Genomic DNA, 19,776 nt, shown 5'->3' on the forward strand with positions numbered 1-19,776 from the left:
TTGCCTGATACACTAGTAATAGGTGACTCCATAGTCAGACACACTGATGTCCCACTGACCAGGCTGAACAAGGAGAAGGTGACTGTGAGCTGTCTATCGGGGGCTAGGATCCGCCACATAACACACGCACTCAGGTCACTCCAAAGCAAGTACAAATATGACTCCGTCATTGTCCATGCTGATGTGAATGACCTGAGACGTACCTCCCTGGACTACATGAAAAGAGACATAGAGGAGCTCTCTAATTATGTAGCCCAGGCTGGTATGACCCTGACCCTGAGCAGCATCTTGCCCTCACCAAGAATGATACCACAATACAAAGACAAGATGATCAGCTTTAACAATTGGCTCGAGTACTGGTGTCATTCTAAGGGGATCCAATGTCTGTCTGCCTGGGATGATATGTTGGACAAGCCACGCTACTTCGCAAGGGATGGCTTACACCTGTCACCACTGGGCTTCCGGATATTGGCTAAGGCTCTTGCCACCCCCATAGTGCCTTTTTTAGGCAAGGCTCAAAAGACAAACCCACCTCCTTAGAAAACAAAAATGGAAAGAAACTAAGGGTAATGCTGCTCAATGCCAGAAGTCTAAATCTCAAGATGCAGGCACTTGATGCACTCCTCAGCATGGAGAACATCGACGTCTGTGCAGTAACTGAAACCTGGTTCAAGGCTCCTGAGAGCACCCCAGCGCTACCAGGCTATACCTCGTATCATGCTTTTCGGCCCCAAAACCCGGGCCGAACCACAAAGGAAGGGGGAGTGTCCATATTCATAAAGGACACCCACACCTCCAGGTTAGTAGCAACACATGAAGCAACAGAGACCATACAGGTGCAACTAACCATAGGCAAAACTGCTATACAACTGGTAGCATGTTACAGACCACCCTCCCAACCTCAAGAACCCCACTCAGCCTTCCTGAAGACATTGGAGGATATGAATGTATCACAAAATACCATCATACTGGGAGACTTCAACTACCCAAACATAGATTGGGTACATTATTCTAGCCCTAATACCCTAGCCCAAAGGTTCCTGGAATTCATAAATTCAAATGCACTGGAACAACTAGTCACCTCTCCCACTAGGGGAGATAATATACTAGACCTGATCATCACAAACATGGGGACAAAATGCTCCACATCGGAAGTATACCCCTCACTAGTGAGATCTGACCACAAACTAATCACCCTGGATATACATATCCCACCTCCACCCCCAGCACAAAAGACCACAGTGAAAAACTTCTCAAAAGCAGACTTCACTCTTCTTAAGAAGGAGATGGTATCCTTTAAGCCCACTGTGCCAGTGGATACCACATCCCACAATGCCGAATCCTTCACAAATGCTTTCTATGGACATATCCAAGAATGCATGGTTCATGCAATCCCAAACAAATCCAAGTCCCTCTCCACCAAATGTAAGCATCCTGTCTGGTGGACCTCAGCCATAAACAAATTGTATAACAAAAGAAGGAAGCTACTGCACGACAGAGCGAAATCCCATGAAGGGAAGACGTCTCTGATCAACATTAGCAGAAAACTACGTTCTCTCATAAAAACATCCAAGGCAAACTTTGAGAGAAAAATCGCTAAGGACACTAAAGATAACCACAAAGCCTTCTTCAGCTATGTTAGAAACCTGGGCGGAAACCCTCAGATATGCTCAGAGTTGGTTCACAACAACAAAAAATACACTGAACCCACATTCTGGCTGACAGGTTCAGTGCAAATTTCTCGCCTCCTTCACCCCCAAAAGAAGAAATACTTATCCCAGCTGAATGTAATATCCCTGTCATCTCAGATGTCCAAGTGAGAACCACCCTAAACAAAGCAAAAAACACAGCATCAATGGGACCTGACGGTATCCCGGGGTGCGTGTTACGTGAACTCCAAGAGGAGCTAAACCCACACATAAAAATGCTATTTAACGTTAGCCTTACTTCGGGATATGTACCTGTACACTGGCGTACAGCAACAGTGGTCCCACTCCACAAGGGGGGTGCCTCTACAGACCCTGGAAACTACCGCCCCATAAGCTTAACTAGCCTGGTCTGCAAAGCTATGGAAAGAATCATTATGGAACTCATAAACAGAAACATAGGGGACCTACATTCACTTGACCCCACCCAGTTCGGCTTTGTGAAGGGCAGATCCTGCCTTTTAAATCTGTTTGACTTTTTCGAAACAGTCACTAGAGCCATTAATGAGGGCAAAGCAGTCCATACAGCATACCTGGACTTGGCTAAAGCCTTCGACACAATACCCCACTCAGGCATCATAGATAAGCTAAACAGCTTAAAAGTAAACCCCTGTGTCACTAGATGGGTTGCAAACTGGCTAAAGGACAGAACCCATAAAGTTAAAATCGCTGGAGCAATGTCAGACTCAAAGCCAGTCACAAGTGGTGTCCCACAGGGATCTGTCCTGGGACCCCTCTTGTTCGGCATTTATTTCTCAGATGTTAAAGCAAACATGGGAGGGCTGTGGCTGACAAAGTTCGCAGATGACTGTAAACTAGGCGCCATAGTCGATACACCAGCAGACACACACATCCTACAAAAAGGCCTCACTGAAACGGACAACTGGTGCCGTAGTCACGACCTTAAACTAAATGCCAAAAATGTATAGTCATCCCTTTTGGAAAAAACAAAGTACCCACAAATTATCACATAGACAGCAACCCACTGAGTACGGAAAAAGTAATCAGAGACCTAGGGACCCAAGTAGGCAGCGACCTCTCATTTGACACCCACGTTGCCAAAGTGGTTAGAAAAACATTCTACCTTGCACACCTCATCATGAAGGGATTCACATCCAGATCCAAGGATGTCATTGTACCCCTATATTCCTCCCTCATCAGACCCATGATTGAGTACAATGCTCCATTTGGTATGTACCTCACCCGGCACTTGCAACAGGTGGAGAGACCACAGAAGTACCTCACCAAAAGGATCAAGGGTCTCCAACATATGTCTTATTCCGCCAGACTAAAGAAACTTCAGCTCTATTCAGTGGCATACCGCCTGCTCAGGGGTGATCTCTGCCTGACGTACAAGGCCATGTCCAATCAGGATTTGATGGACATGCTCCACCTCAAAAAATCCAAATCCATCAGGACCACGAGAGCTAAAGACTTGAACCTCGGCACAAGTATGAATAGGACATGCTGGAGGGATAGATTCATAACCCAGAGGCTTCCCATGCTTTGGAACATGATCCCAGTTCGTATTAGGCAGAGCCCCTCACTGACTCTCTTCAAGAGAAATCTTGATGAGTGGATGGGAGATCGAAAGTTTACTCCAGGGGTCACATCTGTGTCACTGCTAGACAGGGGCACAGTAAACTAATTCTATTATATAAGGGGACCTTCATTGTGTCACTACTAGACAGAGGCACAGTATTCTAGATTTATTCTGTACATTTTTGTACCATTTCACGGGGTGGCAAAAGCCACATCACTATGGCTAGGCTTACAAATGCCCCAGGGCAGATAGCCTAGTACTATGCTATGAAACTAAACCCTTCCTCCTTCCTGAGCTGTGGTACTCTCCCACAGTAAGAATATTGCAGCATGGAAGATAAGGACATAGAATAGTTGTGTAAAATCTTACCATAACCATAGATGTCCTTATCTTCCATGTTGTGATATTCCTTCCCTCCCTCCTGAACCCCTATTTTCATATCTACAGGTCTAGGGGCCTTCATAGAGCCCCTATGGGCACTAGGGTAATTGTTGGACAGTCTGTGGCATGTCACCAGTCTGAAGGACATCTTTTGGCATCTCCTAGGCTACTGTCCGACTGGGCAGTTCGTTCTGAGTCTGTGTGTGCAGACGTCAAATTTAAGGTCCCTGGTTTATGGCCCTATGTGTGACATCCCACACACCAACAGCAACCAGGCTGAAAACTTTTGTATAGGAGCCGACGTTTGGGTCATCTGAGGCAGAGGAACCCACAGTAAGAATACTGCAACATGGAAGAGAAGGGCATCTATAGTTATGATACGATTTTACACAACTATTCTTTCTAAATGGTTATGGTTCAGTCCATCCTGCTCTTCTGTTCAAGGACAGTTGGATGTGCTGTATAGATCTCCAGGATGCATTCTATCACATCAAAATAAGCAGGCACTGCAGGAGACATCTATGCTTTTGGCTGGGAGCCAATCACTACCAATTCAGAGCACTGCACTTTAGGGTCACCACAGACCCCAGGGGGTTCACCAAATGCATGGGAATTGTGGCAGCTCACTTGAGACTCAAAGGATTCCAGGTGTTTCACTATCTCGACGATTGGCTTCTCACTGCCCCATCCAAGCATCATCTTATACAAACCAGGGATTAATTGTACCAGATCTCCAACTTCTTAGGCATTTCAATAAACCATTCCAAATTGAACCTAACTCCTGTACAGACTCTGAAATTTATAGGAACTCAACTGAATACTATGAGTCAAGTGGCATCATTACCTCTTCATCACATCACATAATTGAGAAATCAGGTGGGAGTCATACTGTCTCATCTGTTCCATCCAGCAAAACAAGTGCTACAAGCTCTTGGGTCGATATCAGCTGACATTCTTCTAGTTCCTCTAGCAGGATTCTTTATGTGAATCCATCAGTGAACATTGGTGGTACTGTGGTCCATTCTTTACCAGCCTCTATCATTTCCCATAAGACTCATTCCAATCTGCAAATGTCATGTTTGCTGATGGATTCAGTCAGATGACCTGTTTCTGGGCAGGCCATTCTTCCTTCCTCACAAATTGCCACAGTGACCACGGATGCTTCGCAGCCGGGGGCATTTCCTGGGAAAGATGGTCCAAGACATGTGGTCCCCCTTGGAGACCAAGTTGCATATCAGTGTCCTAGAGATGAGAACAGTCCTTCTAATGTTGCAAGCCTTTCAGGATGTTTTCCCTCTAGACATTATTGCAGTCCACAGACTACATGTCAGTAGTTTGGTACATCAACAAACAAGGAGGAACCCATTCGTACCCATTGTGCAAAGAGGCCATGACAGTCTGGGAATGGGTGATCTCTTCAGACCGCTTTCTCATTGCAGTGCATTTACCGGGAAAAACCAGCGCGCTGGCAGACAGACTCAGCAGGTCCATTCTAATTCTTCATGAGTGGTCCCTCAATCAAAAAGTAGCAAATATGATTTTCAGCTGCTGGGGCCAGCCTTGCTACGACATATTTGCCTCACCCCTCAACAACAAACACAGCAAGTACTTCCCTCTGATCCCCCCTCTGGGGGAGTCACTGAGGGATGTTCTGATTCACGATTGGCTCCCGAGTCTCCTGTCTGCCTATCCTCCTCTTCCTGTGGTCCCAAAGTTCTTGCAGAAAGCAAGCAGGTTGAAGAGCTCAGTCATCCTCATTGCCCCCTTCTAGCCTTCACAGGTATGGTTTCCCTTCCTCTGGTCTCACTTGAAATATCCTCCATGGATACTAGAACCCAGTCATTATTATTTGTTATTCTTCAGTGCAAATTCACCTAGCAGCCATCTCCAGATTTCACTGTGGCACTAATTAATTGTCATTGGCTTCTCCCTTTCTTATATGTTCCTGTATTAAAAATTCCGGCTCCTCAATGAGACTTCTGTTTTTTATTGGAAAACTTGAACCTGCTACTCTGTGAATTAACGAGTATAGCATACCTTGCATTTTTGTCCAGGAAGACTTTTTTTTGTCACCATTACTTCGTGAGAAGAATTTTGGAGCTGCAAGTGGTGTGTGACCTCTCCTAAATAAGGAGGTTCATTCCCCTTACTAGTATGACTTTTTCATTTAAACAAGTTTTTGATAGTTTCATTATATTGATATTTATTCATGGTCCTCTCATGTAATAGATACATATAAATATGTTTATATGTGTGCAGTAAAACATGCTGTGGTGTACTTTGAGCAGAGGTTACTGCAAACCCATATTATTATGAGGAAAACCCTAATGGGTTTGTGCATAACACTCCTGGATTTGTGGTAGTATCTTTACAGTAGACAATCCTGCATGTGTTGCAGCACTTAAGAAATTGCATAATTTATTTTTGTTATGCACTGTTATGTTTTATACTGCCTTCTTAACCAGACAGTTTTCTAGATTATCTTAGCAAATGCCAAAAATCAGCATACTTGACATTCAAACTATCGAAATTGTCTCATTGAATTTCAAATTGCCAAAACTAGAAAAGCCGAAAGAACAACAACAAGTGAGGTTGGGTAGGGGAGCTTTGCCACCTTATTCATTGTGCTATACCTAACTGTAATCCTACTAATTCTCCTAACAATGGTCTTACACATTACCTTAGCAAAAAACCCTTTCACTAAAATACCACTACATAAGATGCGCTCACACGTGCACACACTGCACATAAACCTTCACATATGCAGTACACTGAAACCTTACTTAGTGCTTTTTATAGTCCTAACCTGGAAATACACATGTGCATACTCCAAAGCCTTCACATAGATATGCCACTAAATCTGTCGTCATCTGTAGCTATTATTCTAATGCCTTGTCTCAGTCTCTCTCACACACACACACACACACACACACACACACACACACACACACACACACACACACACACACACACACACACACTACCTCCCTGCATATCACAAGGACGCTTTGTAATTAGAACAAAACTCCACTTACCTTCATGCATGCCAAGCACACATGCCACTGGAACTGTTGATAAGGACGTATGAATTCTGTTCTTTGGCAAGCAAGGATTTTGGCAAAACAAACTGAAGTAAACTGTCACCAAAAACATGCATTTGCCAGGTTATATTTGCAAACATATACACATATATTCATGCATAAGCATTTTCAAATTTTGGTTCAGTGAAGCACAACTTAGTGGTGCTGATAGGCTGATTCATCAGAATAACTATACTTGTGAGCCATGGCTGCCCACTTATTGGCAGAATGCATAAGTGGGACGTAGTTTGTTAACTTAGTATTTTCACTGATTCATTGTAGATCTTTTTTTAGCCGTACTATTGCCCATAAGGCCAACAGCAGTGGTAATATTTTTTGGACCGTTATGTCAGCCACTGATTTTTGATGGTGAGTGGAAACTGAAGTACTTGGAAATAATGTACTTACAGCAGTGGTGAGAGCATGCAGACTCTGCACAAACGGTTACTGGAGATGGTTTTATCCGTGGGCACTAATGGTATGAGGCAGAAACTTTAACCCCTTGAACTAGCTGTGATGCCGAGTAATCCTAGTTGTCCATTTATAAATGAAATGCTCATCTGCTTCTGTGAATATGTGGATTGTTTTGGCTGCTGTACCTTTGCTCCATTCTGTGCTCAAAAGCCATGCTCCTCTCTTGTACCTGACTGAAGTTTGCTGTCACCTCTTTGTATACTGCTGCATAGCTAAGTTAATTACAGCAAGAGTAATCCTGTTAATCTCGGTGTGGGTAGAATCTGTTTCAAATGAATAAGATCACTTCTTGGCCTTTTGTCTGAGAACAAGTGTACTTTTTTTCTTTTGATTTGTTTTCATAGGTATTGGACATATGCATTCACTTGTACGGGAATGAAAAATGAACTCACTGCATATGGTGTAGCACTGTGCCTAATGATAAGAAGCAGTAGAACACATGCCAGTCATAGCTTGAGGGTTTTTTAACAGTAGAGCACAAAAGAAAAAAAATCAAGTGAAATGCCTTTTAAAATGATAGAATGCATTTTTCTTTCTCTCTCGTAATTTTAGCTCCAAGAACTGGTTTGTCAGGTGATGATGGGAAATCTTACCATGTTTCGTAAAGACTCCGTCCTGAACATCTTAAGTAAGTACATGAGTATTTTTCGTTATTTATTCTAATGAACACAGATATGCAGGAATTTTAACCCTTTACTGAGTACTTTGCTGTTTTTTGCCTTCAAGAGTTGAATCTGTGAATAAAAAGACAGCCCCTAAACAATTTCCGTACTGCAGACTGTGTCCTTAATCTCCCCTTTCATTATCAGCCACCACATTGTACAGCACTTGAGGGGTTTTTGATGTCTGTGCTCACCTCAGTACACAAGAATGAAGTAAGGGATCTGTTGTGGGCAATGTCACTGTCATATGCCTTGAAGGTACTTCTCTCTAGTCACCCTAACAAGGCAGCTTTATAGTGGTTAATACACAGCCTTCAGTTGGAATGTGAGAAATGTCTTCTAGTGGCTGTCACCCAGTCCTTTAATCCTTCCAGTGTGTAGGTTCATTAATCAGTTGGCAGTCCATGGTAGTATGATTTTATATGCTAATGTTTTGGCAGAGACCAGCTTTGTTGTGGTTGCCTCGCGTATATATTTCAGTAACTCATTAGTCAACATCAGTTTAATTGCCCCAACACATGGATTGTGACTGAGAGGGCATAAGCTGTGGCATTCAGAGAATGGCAGAAATGGATGTGTAATGTGTGAATGTATGTTTTGTGATGCCAGTCTGCTGTACATTAGGGCCTTTCCTCAGCACATTCTGCTCTTTGCTGGTGTGCAGTCAAGAACAGGAGTCTGGTTCCTTGAGATCCTGCACCTTTTGGTTAGTGTTCACCTTAGTGCAGTATCAAACATGAACTTATTTTCCACATGCATTGGGGGCTGGCACTCCCTCACACTGATTGTCATTATGAGTTTGAATATCCCAAGGGTCCTAACTCTTAAAAGAAGGAGGATAATAAGTTAAGTTCCTTTCCACCGCTCAACCAGTTGACCGCTCCATTGGAGAGTCCCTAAGCTTTGTGAGAAACAGCTTACATTGGAAGTTTTCAAGACTAAGCTAAAGGGACATCCTTTTTCTTGTAAATGAGAGCAAGTCTTTTATAGAGAATGGCTAACTGCTACTTTTTTATGAATCTACTTAATACCTTTTTAACTCTATTGTTACTCAGCTTTGTATAAATTTCAAAGCTAATGCAAATTTTTAATTTTATTGTGTATTGTATGTATTACATTTCTTATGTTGTAGTTATTTATGTAGTTGTTATTTGCACTGCACAGAGCTTAGGTCGTGGCTGGAAGATATTCAGACTAGTCCACGTACCTGGTTGACAGTTAAATAATAGCTGTGACTGGCTTTGATAACCCTATCCCTTCCCCCATGAAATACTTGTCAGAGTTTATAGGGAGAAGAAACCTTGGTGTTTTTTCTGAAAACTGATCAGTCAGGCTGCCATCAGTGTGTCCTAGATACATCAGGCCTGTGCTCCTTTAAATTCCAGAAATTTGACATCCTTTACAAGCCCCTGCCTAAGTGGGTAAAGCAACTTTCATCATTGCAGGACTGACCACTGTGTCATCTCTTCTAGCCAGCATAGATCCTGGAATGTAGGATGCATGCATCAAGACAGTGTTCTTTTTAGCCACTCTGGAGTTTACAGCACTCAACTGTTCATTTCTTCTACTGCAGTTCCAGTCTAACTTTGCAAGAAAGTCTCTGGAAAAGCTTTAGGACCTGATTGAGTGTGGACTTAGGCAGGGCATTTTTTGGGTCTCTTTAGTGAGATAACGTTTTGCGCAGATGCTTTACTCAGTACAGGATAACATGGCTGAGAGTGTCCTCTGTAAAGGAGGAGCGCTGGAGGAACGTACTGGATGCTAATTTCTTGGGAGTTTTGCTTTCTGTCCTTCCCAGTCACTGACTTCCAAAACAGGAAACTAACTTTAACTTCTTTTGAGGGCCTTTATGCCCCTCTTTTGCATCTTCCTCACCTTCGTCTTCTATGGTTTTGCTAATTCCAAATGAGAAAGACTCTTCATTACAGCTCAGGGATCACCCTTAAGCATCTCCATAGCAATATCCTTCCTCTGCTAGCAAGTTGCTGAATAATACGGCCCTGGGATTGCCATTCTAGGTTTGGGGTGGTTGAATTCACCCTCATTTGGAAAACCATTAAAAAGCACTAATGTGTTATAGAGTCATGCTGGATTTAGCTGGCTGTCAGCTAGATATCCCTTTGCCCACGATCCTTCTGTTTCACTGGAAGTTGGGATAGCAGGCTCAGAATTTGTTGCTGAGGAGCTGTAGAGTTTTAATCTTCCCTTTTCCTGATTCTTAAGTGAAATTACAGTTTCTGTCTCTTTTCTTGAGTTCAGCAGCTTCAACCTGCACATCTATTACATCTAGATTTGGATGATCACCCTGCAGTGAATCCTGACTTTGATCTTGCAGGGAAACTAGTTGTTAGTGGATATTTTGGATGCCAAACAGGATAATCCTCTAGTTTGCTCTGGGTAAGTATCACTTATATTAGCCGTTTCTGTTTGGATTTTACTTGGTACCTAGTCTTCATCAAGGTGCTGTCTCCTGTGGGCAAATCGAAGAATCTCCTGGTGTTCCCATACCTCAGTGACTGGCAGTGGATAACTTCATCCAAACTGTACTTGGAATTAACTCTGTTTTAGCACTCCCCTGGTTGCAGTCTGTTGGGTCACCATAAGTTGGAGAAAATCCTTCCCAGCTCCTGCACAGATAAAAGTCTTTGCTGAGTTGGATACACTTCACTGTCATTACTGCCCACAGAGAGGATTTAGAAGGTCCTAGCCTTGGCCAGCTGGATGAAGACAGGCACAGAGTCTGCTACACCTTTTAATTTGATTGGGTACAATAATCTGTATGTTCCTTTGTGCTTGCTTGAGGATGTGGGTGCAGTAATGGACTGTTGCCAGTGGTGTCAGCATCACCACACTTTCACTGACCAAATATTGGTGTCCAACCCTTGGAGCAGTTGGGCTTGAGTGGTAGGCAGACCCCATCATCCTTCTCAAGAGTCTTGCAAAAGAGTGTATTACAAATCCTGAAAAAAGTGATGCATCATTTGGGTGTGGTGGATGGCTCACCTAAGTGGCTCAAATGTGGTGAAGGGAGTCACCCCAAGGGGTCCATGTCAGTCAGCTGGAGCTAAAAGAAGTTTATTTGGCATAAGCTCTTTGAGAGAAAGCAGTTTGTTGGTAAGACAAAGCATCCTGCCATGTGATATCTTAAGCAATGAGGTATAGGTTAATACCACTGTCAGGTAGACAGTGTTTGTCTGGCATGTGGCCATGGAGAAGGGACATAATACTTTGATGGTTTACATCCCAAAAGATGTGAACATGCTGGAATATCCTCTGAGACACGCTTTCAGTCCTCTTTTGGAGTTTTATATTCAAAAGCCTGTGCCTGATCAGGATCTTTCAAAAGCTGGGAATGTGTGTTTGTCATATGCTGTTGTAGAAGAAGTGGTTGTGCCCCTCTTCTGTTTTGTTCAGTATAGCACGGCTGAGTTTATGGTGGGCATGTTCTCTGTCTTTCCCATACCATGTGAGATTCTTGCACACAATCATTCTTATTCCACGTTTCATCTAAGATCAGGAAAGAGAGATCATTACTTATTGTCTTCACTCTCTGGTGATCAAGAAAGGCATATGTTTAGTCTCTGAGATCTGCTGTAGCCAGGAAATTGTAACAGTCCAAACCAGTAATGTTTTCCATTGTTGGAGTGACCACTAGCTGTATTTCTGGGTGTGGCTGTTATGTATCAACCCTTTGTTCCCACTGAATTTGCTGACCAGGGTCTCAAAGGCTATTGATAATGCTAGGAAGCCCTCTGTTCAGCTAGCATTTGCCTGCATATTGGAAAGCTGTCCTTCTTTAGATCACTATTGCAGTATTCCAAATTGTTTGGTTATCTCAACAGATAACCTGGACATCTGACTAGGGTACCAAAGCCAAGACCTTCTTAGAGCCATACATCCACCGTATGACTTAAGCCTACAGGTGTAATGGGTACATAAGAGGACATATGAGTGTAAACCTCACTGCCAGTCCAAATGCAGGACTTACATCCATCTGTCTCTTCCATGTGTGGTCCTTTATCTTTTTCCTTTACTGGTTCATATAGGTGCCCCATTGGGGAACCTTCTTTGTTTTTCTTACTAGTATTGGTGTTTGGTACTTTATTAAATGTCATCTAGGAGGGAAAAGTACGATTGTGTTCAGTAGATTCCCTATAAGGATCTCCACTCCCAGTCCTCCTCCTGTTTAGGCGTAGAGCGCAATTATAAGAATTGTATGATTTGCCAGTATCTAAAACTGTATGGATGTGACTTTCTTCTCTCAACACATACTTGAATACCCAGCACCTTAAGTGCCACAGCAAGCCTAAGATGGTGGAGCCTTCCACCTCTGATGTCTTCACTATCTCGAAGAAGAAATTTAAGAAACCTAGGCTCAACATTATGTCTGCCCACACTGGTGAGAAAGGGGAACCCCATATAATTATCTCCAAAGGACCTGAAGGTGTACTGCAGAGTTGATTTTGGGAGGAAATACCAGGGTCTGTTGTCAAGGTACTTCAGGGATCAGAAACTTCACATCTTTTGAAAGCAGACATCGCACCTAAGTAAAAAAACAAAGCATAAAACTAAAAATGCTCAAACATGTAATGAAAAAGAGTGAATGGATTTCTCCCAGGGCCTGTTTAAGACCATAATGGCCCTCAAGCCTCCACCTTCTCATCATCTGCTCCTACTCCTGCTACACCCCAAAAGAGACATTTAGAATCATTATCTGAGGAGGAGGAGGCTGACTCAGACTCTGATGAGCACTCCTTGACCTACTCCTTGCAGATGCAATCCCCAGGCCAAGTGACCTCTGAAGAGTCCCTTTCCCCTGATTCCCCTGATGAAGATGCTTCTTTTGTGGAAATCATCTGTAGCATGTTGAAACATTTCAAATGGGAATCAAAACAGATTTCTGATGTGCCAGATAGGTATTATAATCTTTTAGAGGTAGGAACTCCTGCTCCTGTCCCTCTTTTCCTGTAGGCTTTTCTCAGTACCTTTGCATCTATGCCCACTGATCCTGATTCTCAGCCACCAACCCGTAAAAGGCCTGCTTGATTTTATAAAGTACTTGAAGGTTTAAAGTTCCTGTACAAAAATCTGTTGGCAGATCCTTCCATGTTTTCCATGACTACAGACTAGATATCTAAATTCCTACATGCCGCTAATGCTCTTCCTTCAGATGAAGACAGCAGAGCATTGGCTAGATTGGGAAAGAAGGTACATACTTCTTCCTCCCTATCCTTCAGAGCTCTGAACTATTAGACCGAAATGACTAGACGTTATGCATGGCTAAGCTCTCAGTCCCTCAATGAGAACATTGGAGCCTAACTTCTAGACAATCCTATGAGTATAGTTTTGTTATTTGGCCCAGATGCAGCCAGTTTGTTTAAAACCTTGCAAGAACAGGGGGATATGAAGGACTGCAAACAAATTTTCCTTGTTTCAGTTCTCAGATACCAGAGAAACTACACTGTGAAGTGCACTTCCTTTGCCTGTAGGGTGTCCGGGACCCCCTATAAGGTCGAGAGAATGCCTAGGAAAAGATTCCTAGACAGCCCAGACAGAAATCCTAAATCTGGGGGCATCCCTACCCAGACAACTCAGCCAGACTGTCCTTTGATGTCCTTCTTTTCTTATATTGAGGTATTCTTAACATGAGGGATTCACTGCCAAAGGCGGGCCCGGAGTTTGGCCACTATGCAAAAGACTTAATCCACTGCGAAGTAAGGCAGCAGCCGGCATAGGCCATAAAAGTGACATCCACATGTACCATCCTCAGAACTTTTTCTGCCGCCAGTCCGAACACCATCTACGATCGTCAGTCTGCTAGCCCGAGTTGTTTGCTGGATACAAAATTTCAGATAAGTGCCCCATTGGGATTTTCTTTTATATTTTTTTCTACTGCTTTTTTGGTGAGGTTACATGTCATCCAAAAAAGGTAAATGCCAGTGTGGAAGACAAATTCCACATAAAGACCGTCACAACCAGTATCTCTTTTGCTTAGGGCCCAACCATGACCATAAGTATTGCCCTATTTGTAAAGCTTTCATCCCTAAGACCTTAGATAGCTACCTTTCCTCTCTTAATATTTACCCTGAGAATCAGAGACTGAAAAGGTTAGCACACAACATTATTGAGAGTAAGTCGGGGACTTCTGCTGAGCCTGCTGTGAAGAAAGCTAAGAAGGTTAGACCTGAAGCTTCAGCTGCGCCTCCCCTTCCAGAAGTCTCTCTTGAGGTTGAGGAAGACCTGGAAGCCCATCCGGATTTTGGCTTGGATTCTAAGGAAGGTACTACTTTGGAGGCCGCAAGGGAACCTGCCATCGGCACGTGCTCGGAGGCTTTACAGATGTCTGCTTCAGCATTTCCTGAAGGCCCTCAAAGTATTCTGCATATTGTAGTAAGGGAAGATGTTCCAACGAACATGATTGAATATAGGCCTACATCTGGTCCCTCCACATTTCATAGAGTGGATGTTCCTCTTAAAAAGAAACAGAAAACCAAATATGTTTCTGCTTCTGAGGACCCACCTGCTGATTGGCAAGCTTTCTCACATGGCTTGTTCAATGCCTTTTTGCCCTTAAAATTCCCTCAGAGGTTTCCCTTCCTATTCCTTTTAAATCTTCTCAGCACAAAAGGATTGGAGTGCAGGATTTTTCAGAAGAGGATTTGTCAGAAGACGAATCCTTGGCATACTCTGCTCAGATTACATCCCCTTTGGAGTATGCTTCCCCCAAGGAAAAGTCCAATGGTACAGAGTTCACTAGTGAGGATATCACTTTTGGGGGCACTATGAGGGAGTATTTAAGGTGGGACTGCTCTCAGGTTTCTGAGGTTCAGAAAAGTTACTATGGCTTGCTTCAAATGGATTGTATTTCTCCTGTGCCTCCGGTCTTACTAGCTTTTCTTGATGCCTTTTCATCTGCATCAAAGACTCCGGACTCTCAAACCCCTGCCCCTAAAAGGCCAGATAGCTTCTATAAAGTTCCAGAGGACTGTAAATTTCCTTACAAATGTCCATCACCAGACCCTGTCACTGTTTCAGTGGCTGCTGATAAACCTTTAGACTATTACCATTCCCTTCTTTTTCTCCCTTCAGATAAGGAGAGTAAGACCATGGAGATAAAAAGGTTTATACCTCACCCACCTTAACCTTCCATGCAATCCGTTACTAAACTCATATATCAAGTATGCTTGGCTGTTCTTGCACAGGCTACTCAGCTTCTTCCTGACTCGGAAGTTAATTCACAGCTTTTATCACTTCAGGAGTTTCCGACCAGGTGGCACACCACTCCGTTAAATGTAGCTATAATGCAGCTGACGCATTTGCTGGAGCAGCTGCATTTGACTGTGTTTTAAGGAGGTACTCCTGGTGGAGGCTTCAGCCTCTTTCAAGTGACTTTAAGGCTAAACTGCTGGACATTCCCTTAAGATAATAAGGCTTTGTTTTGGACTGCAGCAGCAGACTTGCTCACTTCCTTGAAGAGGAAGGAAAAGAGTTGCAGGGCCTAAAATGCATCTTTGTGCCTAGTTCCTAAATTCCAAAGGAATTACCCAGCTAAAACTCCTTATGTTAGGAAACAATCTCACACTCCACCTTCTAGAAGTAAGAGGGGTGTTGGGAAAACTTCTCCTTCCAAAACCCTCTCAGCATGCTTCTGCTCAAAAACAGCCTTGTCCAGACAAGCCAGGTAGTCTGTGACTACCAACCCTATCTCTGCATCTTTCCCTGTCCCTTCCAGTCTGGGAGGAAATTATTGAAGCTTCATAGGTTCTTTCCATCATCCGAAAAGTATATTTCTTGGTGTGGAAGACTCTTCCACCTTTCATGGGCATTACTCAGCCACTTTGAAAGCAACTGGAATTTTTATCCAAAGGTGCTCCAGGTACTGAAATCCCAGGGAACTATTCAAGAAGTTCCACTGAACCAAAGAGGAAGAGGATGTTTTTGGTTTTTCGTGTTTCACTGTTGCAGTCATCACATTTGGGTTATCTGCTTGCAGTAGCCCTCAGTCAGCTTGATTAACAAAGTCTTGGGTCTTGCTTCAGTTGCTGTCCCTTCTTCTATGACGTCTGGTCGTCAGGGGTATAAAACATGCAGCCGAAGCCATTATCCCAGTCTTTCTTGACGTGCGGTGCCCAAAGCAGAAGCCGTTCGCAAGTGCCGGTCGGCAGACTCCTGAAATTTTCATTTTCAAGCTAAAGAACCAAAGTCTTCAACTAAAAGCTAAGTACCCCATTGGGGAAACTTTTTCTTACTCTAAACCGATGTCAGTAAAAGTAAATAATTGCATTACATGTGAAAAGCAAATACCTCATAAAGATTTTCATTCATAATGTATTCCTTGCCTAGGCACTGACCACAACGTACCTCGCTGTCGGTTTTTTGCCTTATTTAAACCACGAACTATCCGTCTGTATATTTTCGCCTCTAAATATTTTGGTGCTTGGTTCAATTATCCTGTTATGTCTTCAGTAAGCCATCCGTCTATCGACATTCCAAAAAACGCAAAGATAAAGACAGAGACGGGCCGCCTAGGTCCAAAGCTGTTGACGCTTCTAAGCCAGTCGCCAGTTCACTGGTACTCAGTGAGGCGCTTTCGCAGCCCCTGATACCCGCTACTTCAGATTCGCAGGCCTCTACTGAGACCCATTCGGAGTCCGGTATGCCGCATGATGCTTCAACTGTGGAACCTGCGGATGTCTCTACCTTGGATGGGTCCGGAGCCGCTGTGCAGGCACCGGCTTCTGAGGGGAGTATTCAGGCCTACTGACTTGCGTATTAAACCGATGCCATCTTCTTCTTCAAGGCCTAAAACTCGAACCATTCCTAGAAAACTGACACCCAAACCACATGGTCAGGCCTCTGTGCCTAAAAAACAAATGATAAGTCTGGCTGAAGACCTTATTATTTTAATCAGGGGAAGCCAGCCTTCCCCCTCTAAGAGACCTAGGACTTAGTTTGCTTATGATACTTCTGACCAGGATTCTGAATTTTCTGTTTCCTCTGATGACCAGGATTTACCCTTATCTATCTATGAGGATTCTGATGCTGAGGACTCTGTTCCCTCTGCTTCCCCTCCAGAGGATTTCTCTTTTGGTGCAACCTTGCATACTCTCAGGGAGCATTTTCGTTGGGAAAGTCAGGATGTTCTTCATGTTTCACTGTTGCAGCCATTACATTTGGGTAATCTGCAGGCAAGTTGCTCTCAGTCTGCCTGAATTCCAATGTCTTGGGTCCTGCGTCGTTTGCTGTCTCTTCTTCCATGACATCAGGGGTATAAAACAGGCAGCCGACGCCATTTTCTTTAGTTTTTCTTGCCACGCGGTGCCCGAAGCAGAAGCAGTTCGCAAGTGCCGGTCGGCCAACTCCTGAAATTTTCGAATTCGAGTTTCAGAACCGAAGTTGGGAAAACTTTTTCTTGCTCCATACCGATGTCAGTAAAAGTTAATAATTGCATTACTTGTGTGAAGCAAACACCTCATAAGAATTTCCATTTGTACTGTATTCCTTGCCTAGGCCCAGATCATAATGTGCCTAGCTGTCGGTTTTGTGCTAGATTTAACCAACGCACTATTAAGCGTCTGTATATCTTTGCTTCAAAATATTTTGGAAACAGATTTAATTATCCTGAAATGTCGTCGGATAGCAATCCAACTACTGGAGTTAACGCAAAGAAAAGGACAGAGGCAGACCGTCGAGGTCCAAAACCGATGACGAAGCTTCTCCTAAGCCAGTTGCCGGTTCGCCGGTACTCAGGCGCTTTCGCAGCCCCTGATACCCGCTACTTTCGAGTCACAGGCCTCTACTGAGACCCATGTGAAGTCCGGCACGCCGCGAGATTCTCAAAGTATTGTACCCGCGGATGTCTCTCCCTCGGATGGGTCCGGAGCCGCTGACTAGGCACCGGCTTCTGTGGGTGTCATCAGGCCTCAGCATTTCTATATAAAACCGACACCAGCTTCAAAACCAAAGACAAAAACAACTTCTAAAGCTAAAATTCTGACGCATGAGCCACGTGCTCAGGCCTCTATGCCCAAAAAACAGATGATCAAAATGGCTGAATACCTAATTACCTTGATCAGGGGTTCCCAACCCCCTCCTGATAAGAGGCCTAGGCAAGACACTGATTATGAATCTTCAGATCAGGTTTCTATTTCTACTGATTCCTCTTCTGATCAGGAATTTTCTGTACCACCCTATGAGGATTCTGATGCAGAGGAATCCATCCCATCTGCATCTGCTCCTGAAGATTATTCCTTTGGAGGAACCTTGCATACTCTGAGGGAGCATTTTCATTGGTAGAGTCAAGATTTCTCAGAATCAAAAAAGAGGCTTAGGGATTTCCTTCTTCTCCCACAGCATAGGCCTTTGGCTGTACCTCTTGTATTAGACATTGTTGATGATGTGTTTTCGGAATCAAGCATGACTCCTGATTCCCTACCTCCGGCTCCTAGTAAGCCAGACAGATATTACAGGGTTCCTGACTCCCACAGATTTTTATTCAAAAATCCTGCTGCTGATCCTGAAACTATTTCATAGGGTCCAAAGGGAGTTAAGGCCTCAACAGCAAAAAATCCTACCCTCTCTGACAGAGATTCAAGGGCACTGGACAGATGGGGAAAACAGGTTTATACATCTGCAACCTTGGCAATCAGGGTCTTAAACTGTCAATTTCATATGATTAAGTATTAACAACATGTTATTGGATTGCTGAAACAGAAAATTATGTTAATTTCTGAATGTGCAGAGAATAAATAATTGCAGGAATTATTACATGCAGCTGAACAAGTTGGAAAGCATACTTTGCAATGTGGTTTTGATTCTTTAGAGGCCTCCTGCAGGGCTGCAGTTACTGGATCTGTGATTAGAAGGCATGCCTGACTGAAAGAGCAAAATTTGCCTGATCATGTTAAAGCTAAATTGCTGGATGCACCTTTACAGCATGATACTCTGTTAGTTAAGACAGAAGAGGTTTTAAAGAAAATGGAAGACAAAGCTAAGTCTATGCAAGCTGTAAAAGACTTCTTACAAGTGCAGCCACCAAGATTTAGTAGACACTGGCCTACAAAAAATGGGTCCTTTCCTGTGTCCGACAGAGCTCCATGGGGCAAATCCAAGTGCCTTAAAGGTTCTAGATACCAGTCACAGGATTCTTACAGGTCAAAGCAATGGGGCACCTCTACCTCCAAATCTGGAGGAAATAAAGCGCAACCCTACAGTAAACAGTCTCAATGACTTCTCTCTGCCATCACCAATCACTTATCTTTTGGCAGCTCCCTTGGGGGGATAATTAGCACTTTATGCTCAAAATTGGCAGTTAATAACCCAGGACAAGTGGGTATTAAACATAGTATCCCAGGAATACAGATTTCTTTTCCACACTCTACCAATTCCAAATGGTTGGTCAGATCTGCCAAAAAAATCAATGGGCAGAGGCACAGAAACAAGTTACATCCCTCATGGATATGGGGGACTATTCAGCCAGTGTCAGACCAGGAAAAAGGACAAGGGTTTTACTCAAGACTGCTCTTGGTACCCAGAAAAGACAAGGCCTGGCGCCCAATACTGGATTTATCCATTTTTAACACATTCCTGGACATTCCAAAATTAAAAATGCTAACTTTGCAACAGCTTCTGCCCATGCTGGGGAAGAACGCTTGGCTAGTGACTTTAGACTTAAAAGAGCCATAACTGCATATCTCAATAAGGGAATCATGCAGGAGATGCCTCCGTTTCAAGGCTGGCTTCATCCATTACCAATTCTCTGCACTGCCCTTTGGGCTTATCTACTGCGCCCAGGGTCTTTACAAAGTGCCTGGCACCAGTAATTGCATTTTGCAGACAAAGAAGCATACAAAAATCTATCCTTACTTGGACGACTGTGTCATTCAAGCAGAAAACAAGGACATTCTTCATCAGCATCTGGCGTTTGTGAA

The 19,776-nt window shown here is 43.6% G+C and overlaps 1 protein-coding gene across 3 annotated transcripts in view; it reads left to right on the forward strand.

The window, feature by feature from the left end:
- Positions 1-19,776, forward strand: part of INTS3 (integrator complex subunit 3) — a 2,345,436-nt gene that overhangs the window by 1,756,394 nt on the left and 569,266 nt on the right. For all 3 annotated transcript variants that reach the window (XM_044079970.1, XM_044079971.1, XM_044079972.1), the window contains one exon: positions 7,737-7,812. In XM_044079970.1, coding sequence (XP_043935905.1) covers positions 7,737-7,812 — 76 coding nt within the window. The remainder of the gene's footprint in view (positions 1-7,736; positions 7,813-19,776) is intronic.

This window comes from Protopterus annectens, chromosome 8.part0, assembly GCF_019279795.1.
Source record: "Protopterus annectens isolate FY-2018-M chromosome 8.part0, PAN1.0, whole genome shotgun sequence".
In the NCBI taxonomy this organism is placed as follows: Eukaryota; Metazoa; Chordata; order Ceratodontiformes; family Protopteridae; genus Protopterus; species Protopterus annectens.